Genomic DNA, 12630 nt, shown 5'->3' with positions numbered 1-12630 from the left:
CTTTTTTTCTGGTTGTTGTTTGCATGAAATATCTTTTAGCAACTTTTCACTTTCATCTTATTTTTGTCCTTATGTCTTAGGTGAGTCTATAGTAGACAGCATATAGTTCGTACTGTTTTTTAATCTATTCTGCCAGTCTGTGTGTTTTTTTTAAGAAATTAGAATATTATTCTAAACATTTAAGAATATAAACTGATTTTTTATGAGGACTCTTTGATAACTTTTAAAACTGTGTAATCTAAGCTTAATAATATAATGTATCTCATTTCCACTTTCCTACCTAAAATATGTACTGCAAGTTAGAGCTAACAAAGGAGAAAACCAACAAACATAAAAATACCCCACCAAAACTGAAACAAACCCAATCAAGAAATAGACTCTGCAAAGCCTATCAATCCTCCAGTTCATAATACATGACCTCCCAAGGGAAAACAATTCCACTGTCACAGTAATTTGATGAATAAAAGCAGAGCCACTCCCATTAAGGGAAATTATATGTAAGAAAATTGTAAAATAATTCTTCTAGAAAATAAGGAAAGGTAATTTCCATGTTGGGGAACAGGCATACTAAATACTTTCTGTTCATTTGGCTTTTGTTAGAGGTTGAACTACCCAGTCACATAAGAAAAGTGTATGAATGCAAACCATGAAACCAACTCCCTCAACTAATTTTTTCAATTCAGCATTGAGAAAACCAAATAAATAGCTTCAAAATCTGAGGATATACTGGTCTGAAAGTATTACCTCCTCTGTCCTTTCTTGGCCTTGTTCCTTTTTCTCTTTTCTACACTTATGTTCCTCTTTCTTAGAGGCTACATTTTGGCATTTTTTCTCCTTTTGATTCTTAAGCTTTTCTATACTGACACTGACTGTTCCCATTTCCACTTTCTTTCTTTGGATCCTCTTGTGTTTGTCTAAATCCCTTTCCTCATAACTTTTTTCCCCACTTATTCTTAGGCTGTTCCTCCTGTAGTTTTTCTCTGTCTTCCCCCTTTTTCTCTTCTGATGTGTGTGTTTATGATTGACTTGATGGGAACTGATACTGTTTTCTAAGGAGAAGTGCTTGTAAACTATTCTACACTGTAGGAGTTACAATTATATTCTTGCTGACTAATGTTTGGGGGTACTGGTTTTTCTGAGCAGTCCCGGGGGAGTTGACAGTAGCTCAGAGAATCTTGTCTCAGTCTGCTGTCATGAGCTGATAGCCACTCAGGTGGTTTGCCACTGTTTGTGAAATATTGTATCATTGTTGGTAAGTCTGAACAGTTTCAGATGGGAGTCTTTGCTCAAACATTCTATATCTGGGTCTGGAGTTAACCTCTTCTTGTACCCATAGGTTTCTAAATAGTCCTCTCTGTTTCTGAAACAAGTCTTTGGCTCTAAGGCCTCTGGTTTTCTGCACTTTGATATACTCTTCAAGTTCATCTTGAAAAGAGTCATATGTTTTCTTTGGGTGCTGTATTAGGTTGACAACAGGGGATTCTCCTCATCAGGCCAAGAACTTGGTGGAAAAATCTGATCATATTTGCATATTAAGTGCTTCAATTTTTTTAGCATGAACTTTCTCCATATAGCGAGACTGTGCCACCACTGGAGAGCCAAATAGCATGATGCAGAGATTTCAAAATCTATTTTTGTCCAATACTGCATTCCCATTCACCTCATCATATGAAATCCTTTGTGATTCAAACTGTAGCACTATTCCACATACTCTACAAAGGCATTTATAAAAAGTTCAATCTTTTTCATTCAACATGGTAACTTCTCTGAGGCAAGGATGGGCATCTACAAACTACTGTCCCCTCCCTGCCAATACTGCCAGCCAGTAAGTGAGCCAGGGTGGAGGTGGTAGATAGGCAGGGAGAAACACTGCTGCTGTCGCAATCTCTACCACTGAGTAGGCTGGTGAGGAGCCTGTCTATTTCTTTTTATTAGGAAGCTAATTCCATTACCTTTCAATGTTATTACTGTAAAGGCAGTACTTTCTTCTACTATTTTGTCTTTTGGATTTTATATGTCACATCTTGTTTATTTTCCTCTCTTTCCTTTTACCTTTCTTGATATTCTTAATTTGTACACTCTTCTCCAAACCTCTTTCTCTTCTATTTTTCTCAGCCTGTAGTACTCCATTTAGTATTTCTTGTGAAGGAGGTCTTTTGTTCACAGTCTCTCTCAGTGTCTGTTTGTCTGAAAATATTTTAAGTTCTCCCTCATTTTTGAAGGAACATTTTGCTGGATGTAGAATTCTTGGTGGGCAGTTTTTCTCTTTCAGTGTCTTTAATATATTATACCATTGCCTTCTTGCCTCCATGATTTCTGCTGAGAAATTTGCATATAATCTTATGGAGCTTCCCTTTTATGTGATGGATTGCTTTTATCTTGCTGCTTTCAGGATTCTGTCTTTACTCTTGACATTTGACAGTCTCATTGGTAAGTGTCTTGGTGTAGGTGTATTTGGGTCTGTTCTGTTTGGGATACATTGTCCTTCTTGGATCTATAATTCTATGTCTTTGAACAGAGATGGGAAATTTTCAGTGATTGTTTCCTCCAGTATTCTTTTTGCCCCTTTTCCCCTTTCTTCTCCTTCTGGGACACCCATGACATGTTTATTCATGCACTTCATGCTGTTATTTAATTCCCTGAGAACTTGCTCATATTTTTCCATTATTTTTCCTATCTATTCCTTTCTGTGTTGGGTTTCAGATGTTCTGTCCTCTAGTTCACTAATCCTTTCATCTGCCTGTTCACATCTGGTGTTGTAAGTGTCCATTGTATTTTTCATCTCTTCTGTTTTGCCTTTCATTCCCACAAATTCTGCCATTTGTTTGTTCAAATGTTTGAGTTCCTCCTTTTGTTCACCCAATGTTTTCTTTATATTCTTCATCTCTTTTGCAGTATCTTCCCTCAGTTCATTGATTTTATTTTTGAATTGATTTAGGATGTTTGAGCATCTTTAATTATTTGTTTCAACTCCCGTATCTTGTTTGAAGTGTTAGTTTGTTCCTTTGGCTGGGCCATATCTTCATTTTTCCTAGTGTGACTTGTAATTTTTTTGTTGGTGTCTAGGCATTGGTTTCCTTAGTTAGTTTATTTAAGAGGTCATTTTCACTCTTTTACTTTGGGATTTCTTGTTGGTTGTCTTAGTTCTCTATTTGTTCTTTGGTGAGAAGTTCAACTTATACTAGACCTCTAAAATAGCTTCTGTTTTACTGATCAGAATTTTTTAACTCTTGTTATCCTGTTTCTTGCTCTTCCTATATATCTCTCTCACTTGCCATTGTCAGATTTGCTCTTCACCCAGTATTCCCATATAACCAGGCACCCACAGCAGCCTGCCTTTGGAGGGTAGGCTTTAGGAACCACAGCAACTTCTCTGTGTCTGGGTAAAACAAGTCTGTTGGCTCCTAGTGGTGTTATGACTTTTTTTGTTTGTTGTTTGCCACCCAGCAAGCCCTAGGTTTGTTTTGGAGCACTGCTTTAACTGTTGTGTCCTCTGTATATTGCAATTTGAACAGGGACCATTTTCCTGGGCTGTTATTCAATTCTCTGAGACCTTGCTCATATTTTTTCCATTCTTTTCCCTATCTGTTCCTTTCTGTGTAGGATTTCAGATACTTGTCCTCTAGTTCACTAATCCTTTCTTCTGCCAGTTCAAATCTAGTGGTGTAAGTTTCCCTTGTATTTTTCATCTCTTCTATTTTGCCTTTCATTCCCATAAATTCAGTCATTTGTTCACTGTGCCTGGCATAAGGTCTTTATAGGTTCTGAAAAGTCCTAAAATTCCCTTGCATTTTCTGGTCTGTCCAACAGATGGTCCTGTTTAGTGAGTTAGTTGTGCTAAGAAAGTGTTTACTTTCTGGTTCTGAGGCTGTGTCTGACCAGATGAGGCTGAACTATCTCTTAGGGCTCAGCTGTATCTGTCTGAATAGGGCTGAATTACATGTTGTAGCCTGGCTGAGTCCAGCTGGGTGGGCTTGACTTACCTCTTGGAGCCCAGGTGAATCTTGCTGGGTGGGACTAAATTAGTCAGCTGAGTTTTGCTGTGTGGGGCTCAATTATCTCTCAGAGGCCAACTAAGTCTGCTTGGGTATGGCTCAGTTACCTCCTGGTGCCTCTGTGTGACTGGGCACAGCTGAAATTGTGGGTTTTCTGTACCCTCACTTTGCTGGGTAAATTCTCAGTGTGGGGCTGTGTCCCCCACTCTCTCTGTGGCAGAAGACTCCTCCAGCTACCACAGTTTTCAGCCATCTCCCATGCAAGTCTCGGGCTGCCTGCTACTATGTTCCTCAAGGGTGGGGGAAGGGCTTTCAGACTCAGGGCTGGAAACAGCCTCTACCCACATTTTCTCAGACTCTTCTCTCACTGAGCCTGAAATGTCCTCCCCTATCTCCCTGATTTCCAAATGATGTTGATCTTTTCCTCTGCTGTTAGTGATTTTTAGTCTGTGTCCCCAGCAGGAGGAGAGAGGAATCCTAACTGCTGGTTCTGTATTCCTTCCATGCTATGCAAGAACAAGTGAGGGTGAGGGGAGAGGACCCACCATCCCTGAACGGAGTTCTCCTACTTTGTATCTCTCTTCTTCAATTCAGGATCTGTAGGGTCCTCCTCCCATCCATACCCTCCTTGAGAGTTCCAAACAAGTCCAAGTTGTTTCCTTTTCATGGGGAATATCTGGGGAGAAGTTTTCGGCAGCTATTTATGTAGACATGATGATGTCACCCCAGCTTATCTTCTTTTTGAGGGACCCCTTCCATTTTGCTCCTGATGACTCTTCATCCTCAAAATCTTGGTTCTGAGGAAGGTGATTTTTGTTCCTAGTGTCACAGGGCTCCTTTAAGGGTCAGGTATGCAATGTGTCTGTGTCTGCGCATGGTCTGTTGGCTACAGAGTCTGATTGCAGCTATGTTTGAGTGTAACACAAACTCAGGAAAGAATTTCAGTAATGGGAGAGGAAGAAACTCTGATAAGCAGTAGGTTTTGCCCTGAAATTTGATTTTTAATTAGTGCTCCCAGCTATCTGTCCTGTGGTTTGAATACTAGGACCATATAAATGGAACATATAATAGATTGTCTTTGGCTTCCAGTTTCTTTCAGCCCTCATGTTTTTGAGGTTATTCTGTGTTGCAGCTTCTATCAGTAGTTCACTCCCTTTTATTGCCTAATATTATGACATTAAATGGATATTCACATTTTTTTAATCCATTCATCAGTTCCTGCACATTTTGGACTGTGTCCAGGTTTGGCTACTATGAATAATTATTCTATGAACTTATCTTTGTGTGGACATATGGTTTCATTTCTCTTAGATAGATTACTAATGGAATTACTGGGTTACATGGGAAGTTTTAACTTTTTAAGGAACTGCCAATATGTTTTCCAAAGCAATGTATGAGGGTTTGAGTTTCTCCACATCATCCTCAATACTTGATATTGTCTGTTTTAAAGTTATATTCATTCTCATGGGTAGCTAATTTTATTTTAATTTCTATGTCCCTAAATAATAATGATAGTAAGCATCTTTTATTAACCTTATTAGAGATTTGGTGAAATGTCTAATATAAATATTTTGCCTGTTTTCTGAATTATTTATCTCCTTAAATTTTAAGAGTTCTTTATATTTACTGCATATAAGTTCTTTTCAGATTTATAATTTGAAAATATATACTCACTTTGTGCTTTGACATTTCAATTTCTTCATTGTGTCTTTTGAAGAGCAGATGTTTTTAATTTTAAAGAAGTCCAATTTATCAGTTTTTACTTTTGTTGATCATGCTTTTGGTATCAGGTCTAAGAATACCTAGTACTAGGTTGTGATATTGTTTTCTGTCTTTTTTTTCTAAAATATTAATATTTTTCATTTTCCAATTAAGTCTATGATCCATTTTCAGTTAATTTTTGTATATGGTATGACATTTAGGTAGAAGTTCTTTTATTTTTTGCTTATGGATGTCTTACTCCTCCAGCTCCATTTGTTGAAAAGGCTGTCTCTCATCCCTTGAATTGCTTTTGCACGTTTGTAAAAAATATGTTGGGGATATTTAGGGTCTGTGTCTGGGTTCCCAATTCTGTTCCAATGATCTATGTGTTTATCTGATTGCCAGTATCAAGTAGTCTTGATTATTGTAGCTGTATAGAATTGTTGAAATTGGGTAGACTAATTCTGTCCACTTTACTCTTCATTTTCAAATTTGTTTTGGCTATTTTCATTCCTTTGTCTTTCCATATCTATTTTAGAATAATCTTGTCAATACCTCCAAAAAAAAACTTGCCTTTGATTTTGATAGGAATTGTATTAAATCATAATTCAATTTGAGAGGAACTGATATATTTACTATATTAAGATATAGAAGCTTCCAATCAATAACATAGTATATATCTTCACTTAGTTTTATCTTTTTTAATTTCTTTCACCTGGGTGTTATAATTTTCAGCATACAGATATTATAAATAGTTTTTTAAAATAGATTTATAAATCTTTGTCAATGTAATGTACTATGTTTTTAATTTCAGTTTCCACATGTTTTTTGCTAGTAAATAGAAATATAATTGATTTTTATGTATATGGGCTTTGTTTATAGAACAGTACTTTGCAATCTAGATGAGAAAGTTACTCATTGTTTAAATTAAATTCTATAATCTGCAAACTCCTGCAATAAAATTAACATATAATTCATTTTTGCATGTTAATTTTGTATATCGTGACTTTGCTGAACTTGCTTATTAGTCCTAGGGGGTTTTAATTGTTTTGTGAATTTCTTGGAGTTTTCTTTATAGTCAATAATAACATCTACAAGGAGGAACAGTTTTATTTATTTGTTTCTGTTCTAGATTCTTTTATTTCCTTTTCTTGCCGTATTTCACTGACCAGTGCTTCTAGTATGTTGTTGATAAGACTGGTAAAAGCAGACTTCCTTGTTTTCTTCCAGTTTATAGGGTGAAAGAATTCAGGCTTTCAACATTAAATGATGATATTAACTGGAGATTTTGCTTTTATTTCTGGGATTTCTATCATTAGTAAATGTCCTTATTTAAATCTGATATTACTCTTTGTCTTGAATTTTATTTCATATAATACTAATATAACTCCAGCTTTCTCCTGTTTACTGTTTGCATGGTATACCATTTTCCATTAATTTACTTTCATTTGTCTTTGAACTTAAATCACATCGCTTAGAGAGGCATATAATTGGATCTTTGCCTTTAGTTATTTATTCTGAGAATCTTTGCCTTTTTAAAATATGTTTTTTATTAGAGAACTTGTACAGAAAAGTCATGCAGAGTTTCAAAATACCTCTGCTTACATACAGTTTTCCCTTTTATTAATCGTTTGCATTAGTGTGGTACCTTTGTTGCAATTTGTGAGACAGTATTATTATAATTATAGTGTTAATTATAGTTCAAAGTTTACATTAAGGTTAACTCTGTTGTGCAGTTCTCTCTATATTATATATAGCTTTTAAAAGAAATGTATCCTAGTGGCATATATACAACCTAAATTCAGTGGTGTAAGTTGCATTCACAATGCTGTGCTACCATCCCCACCATCCTACTCTGAAATCAATGAATGATTATCTTTTTGCTATTTTTCTATAAAATATGCATAATCAGACACTGATTATATGGGTACAAGATACTTTAAAAAGAGCATAATAAATAAATTCAACTAAAATATATATATCACCTCCTACTAAAAGTAATATGCTGCTTAGAATTATAATCATTAAAATTTTCCTGACATTAGTTACATTTGCATGTTTTCATGGAACATAGAGACTCCTTTATCCTCTTCTTTTGGGATAATATAGTCCCTAAGGAGAAGTTCATACTTACCATCATGAATTAGGGGATAAACACAGACAGAATTTTTTCTCTGCAGGTCTCATCACAATGGGAAGGTCCTAGGGGACACCTATGTCTCAATTTCTAATTAAGCCTAAAAGAATTATAAGCCTGAGGTGAAGGCCATGTACTCGGTGACATGGTGGCTCCGGATCAAGGCTGTAGGTTCCCTACATATACCTTCTTGGCAAATTTATGGATAGAAATTTGATCTATGCCTCAGAATTACTCCTGGAGTATTCTTATTGTGAATTCAGTTGTTAAACCCTCTTACCATTAAAGGGGGAAGAAAATTCTATGACTATATTTGATCAGCTTTGATATCTCAAAAGCCAGTTCCTTCTCCAGGACAGTGGAGGTGGAATACATATAAAGAGTCAGCACTGAGGCCTCTCAGTGGAAAGAGGGTAAGTTAACTAAGGTTTTATTTTTCCCTTATACTCTCTATGTTGTTGAAAGATGACAAAATATATTGAATGCCAAGAAACTCAGAGATAGGGAGCTCTCACTTTACTGCCTGCAGCTTACCCTCTCTGCGTTGGCTTCATACTCAGTCTTGTAGGAAACAACTGTAGAAATAGAAGTGACACGTTTAGAACCTAGAAACATCAGAGGAGAGAGAGGAGATGTGTCTCTTTCTTAAAAAAGAATATTGACATGATATATATATATATATATATATATATGTATATATATATATACATATATATATATGAGAATTTATGTTTTAACCAAGCAGCTTCACAAATTTTCAAAAACATAACCACTAATATAACCACCACTCAGATTAATTATATTTCTCTTTCATGCTCTCCTACAAAATCCTAGGAAAACACATTTACTTTCCTTCATTCTGTGTCCAGCTGGGATGGAATAGTGGAGGAGAATGTATAGACACACTGGGGTTTATGGATGCTTATAAGTTTTGGGCTCTCCTATTAAAGTTTGCCTCATTACTTGGTGCCAACTGTCAACTTCCAGTGTTCTCATAGTTAAGTATCTTGTAGTTAGACCATGAGGATTCCCTTACAGAATCAGAATTTTGGTAGAGTCTCTGTCCTAGTGAAATACTCTCATCATGAAGCATCATCACAGGGGAACTGAGGTTTCAAGTGTAGCAATGGAGACATGAGTAAGGACTAGGGAGAAAAGGTCCGGATGAATGAGAGGGAGAGATGGGGGAGACATCCCCACTCCCTGAGCTCGTCAGCAGGTAGACTTCTACCTCAACTCCCCATCACTCCATCTTCTAGTAAGAGCAGGAAGAATCATTTTTTGCAACACAACCCATGAAGATAAAAGATACACTAACTGAAATCTTGAGGGTGCGTGTCACAGAGCATTCAGAACCCATGAAGCAAAGTAGGTTTGAGTTCTGCCAGACGGAATCCTGTTCTTATAGTGAGAGTTTGTAAGGATGTGACTGGGTTCTCCATTAATGTAATTTTCTTCTTTCCTCACAGATTTCTGATGATGAGAATGCTAGCCAGAAATGACTCCTTAGTGACTGAATTTGTTCTTGCTGGATTAACAGATCGTCCAGAACTCCAGCAACCCCTCTTTTACCTGTTTCTGATGATCTACATTGTTACCATGGTGGGCAACCTTGGCTTGATAACTCTAATTTGGCTGAATTCCCACCTTCACACCCCCATGTATTATTTCCTCTTCAATCTTTCCTTTATTGATCTCTGTTACTCTTCTGTTTTCACCCCCAAAATGCTGATGAACTTTGTGTCAAAGCAGAATATCATCTCCTATGTGGGGTGCATGACCCAGCTGTTTTTCTTTCTCTTCTTTGTCATCTCTGAGTGCTATATGTTGACCTCGATGGCCTATGATCGCTATGTGGCCATCTGTAATCCATTGCTGTATAAGGTCACCATGTCCTCTCAGGTCTGTTCTGGGCTGGTGCTTGCTGCATATACGATGGGATTTGCTGGAGCTTCTGCCCACACAGGGTGCATGCTCAGACTGACCTTCTGCAGGGCTAACATCATCAACCATTACTTGTGTGACATTCTCCCTCTCCTCCAACTCTCTTGCACCAGCACCTATGTCAACAAGGTGGTAGTTCTCATTGTGGTGGGGATTAACATCACTGTACCCAGTCTTACCATCCTAATTTCTTATGTTTTCATCCTGACTAGCATTCTTCACATCAGATCCACTCAAGGAAGAACAAAAGCTTTCAGCACCTGTAGCTCTCACATCACTGCCATTTCTCTTTTTTTTGGGTCAGCAGCTTTCATGTATCTGAATTCTTCTTCTCCTGGATCTATGGAACAGGGTAAAGTTTCTTCTGTTTTCTATACTAATGTGGGGCCCATGCTCAATCCCCTGATCTACAGTTTGAGGAACAAGGATATCAAAGTTGCCCTGAGGAAAGCCCTGATCAAAATCCAGAGGAGAAACATATTCTAATGTAGAGCAGTGAAAATATAGAGAAATGCAAGGACCTCAAATTTTTACTGGTGTTTTCCATGAAAAGTTTTTTTTTCATAACCATTTTGGCTGTACAGATTTCATTTAATGTGGATTAATACACTTGTCTGATTTCCCTTATACCCAACCTTGTTTTGTTCTTTGTTACCTTATCAGCTGTACCTCTCACAAGTTTACTAAATAATTAATAGCATATTTATAGAAGTAGCATCTGCACTGACTTTTTTCTTTATTTTTTATACCTTTCTGTCTCCTGGTTTATCCCTATCTTGAACAAGCATGGTTTGTTACATAAGTCACTTGGGACAGTTAACACTACTGCCTGCTCACCTAAACACAGAAAAGTCAAATGCTATAGAAACATTCTCATTCTTATCAGTATTGTTACTGGCATTGGCAGGATTCATTCTATTTAAATACGAAATTCAGTGGTTTTTACTGTAGTCACAGGGTTGTGCAATCACCACCACTATATAGTTCCAGAAAATTCTCCTCACTCTAGTAAGTAACCCAAGGCCCATTGAAGTCTTGCCCCTTTTCCACTCCCCCCAGCTCCTAACAATCACACCTACTCTGGAATTTCATATAAATGGAGTTATACAATATGTCATCTTTTGTGTCTGGCTTCTTTCACTGAGCATAATGCTTTCATGGTTCATCCATGTTCTAGCCTGTATCAGTACTTCATTCATTTTTATGGCTGAATAGTATTTCATTGTTTGGATATACTACCTTTTTGTTTATCCATTCATTGGTTGTTGGACATTTGGGTTGTTTCCATTTTGCTATTTTTAGTAATGCTGCTGTGAACAGTTGTGTACAAGTTTTTGAGTGAGCACATGTTTTCGGTTCTCTTGAGTATATACCTAGGAGGAAATTGCTGGGTCCTATGGCAACTCTATATTTAACTTTTTGAGGAATTGCCAACCTGTTTTCCAAAGGGGCTGCATCATTCTACATTCCCATCAGCAATGTCTATTTGTTGCTTGTCGAAATCTGATTGGGTAAGACTTCTTGCAGCATGAGTAGTAACAAAGTTAGTGGAGAGCCTTGTCTTCTTCCTGTCCTTAACACAAATTCCTCTAATGGTGCCCCATTAGATACTTGCTTTAGGATGAATATATATATGCTTTATCAATCAAGAATGGGCTTGAATTTTGTCAAAAACCTTTTCTAAATCTATGGAGTTTGTTGGGGATTGAATCATGTGCCCCACAAAAGACATGTTCACATCTTAACTGCTGTCTGTGCATGTGTGAACCCATTTGGAAATAGCACCTGGGAAGATGTTATTAGTTAAGGTGAGGCCAAACATAATAAGGGTGGGCATTAACCCAATGTGACTTCATATTGAAACAGCCTTATGTTTGTTGAATAAATCCCATTTGGTCATCTTGTATTATTTTCTTACTATGATTTGTGTTTGCTTGTAAATACAGTATTTAGTAGTTTTATATCGATGTTCATAAGTGATAGTGAGCTATGGTTTTATATTTGTACTGCTTTAATCAGATTTAGGTATCAATGCTATACTTGCTTCATAAAAAGAATTAGAAAGTTATACTATATGTCTTTGATTTCTTTCATTAGTGTTTTATAGTCTGTAGTGTAAAGATTATGACTTTTTTTAGATTTATACCTAAATGTTTTATGGTCTTAGTGTTATTGTAAATGGTGCTGGGTTTTAAAATAGCTGGTAAGAGCTTTATTATGATGTCATTCACATACCATACAATTCACTTATGTAATATGTTCAAATAAATAGTTTTTATTTTATTAACAAGATTCCACAAATTGTGCAACATTCTAGAATGTTTGGAATTGAGCATTCTAAAATGTTCAATTTTAGAACATTTTCATTGCCTTAGAAGCATTCCCCTTAGTCATCATTTCCCAGTCCCTCCATCCACCCCACCCTAGACAATAACGAATCTACTTTCGGGTTCTATAGATTTGCCTACTCTGGGCAGTACATATAAATAGGATAATACAATACGAGTTCTATTGTGACTGTTTCCTTTTTTTAAGTTAGGTAATGTTTTAAGGTTCATTCATGTTGTACCATATGTCAGTAATTCATTCTCTTTTATTGCTGAATGATATTCCATTGTATGGATATACTACATTCCATTAATCCATCAGCTCATAGTCTACTGTGTTCTTCAAATTTTGGGTCTTATGAATAGAGTTACACTGGACATTCTTGTGCAATACTTTGCAAGGATGTATGTTTTCATTTTTCTAGAATATACCTAGGAGTGGAATTGCTGGGCCATAATGGAAGTGCCATGCTGGCATTCCTACTAGCAGTGTATGAAGTCTCCAAATGTCCACATCCTGAAAAAC

General features: G+C 36.6%; 1 protein-coding gene and 1 pseudogene across 1 annotated transcript; one reads left to right on the top strand and one right to left on the bottom strand.

The window, feature by feature from the left end:
• Positions 1-708: 708 nt before the first annotated feature.
• On the bottom strand, positions 709-8448 carry LOC119537381 (annotated as a pseudogene).
• An 861-nt stretch (positions 8449-9309) lies between these two features.
• Positions 9310-10263, top strand: LOC119536162 (olfactory receptor 8B3-like). The gene has a single exon (XM_037838846.1). It carries the CDS (start codon positions 9310-9312, stop codon positions 10261-10263), a length of 954 nt encoding a protein of 317 aa, XP_037694774.1.
• The last annotated feature ends 2367 nt before the right edge of the window (positions 10264-12630 follow it).

This window comes from Choloepus didactylus, chromosome 6 (genome assembly GCF_015220235.1).
Source record: "Choloepus didactylus isolate mChoDid1 chromosome 6, mChoDid1.pri, whole genome shotgun sequence".
NCBI lineage: Eukaryota > Metazoa > Chordata > Mammalia > Pilosa > Megalonychidae > Choloepus > Choloepus didactylus.
The sequence above is the reverse complement of the archived record's forward strand: the minus strand, read 5'-3'. Positions and strand labels throughout refer to the sequence as shown.

Coding starts and splice junctions, on each gene's coding strand:
- LOC119536162 (XM_037838846.1), top strand. CDS start 9,310: ATGATGAGAATGCTAGCCAGAAATGACTCCTTAGTGACTGAATTTGTT.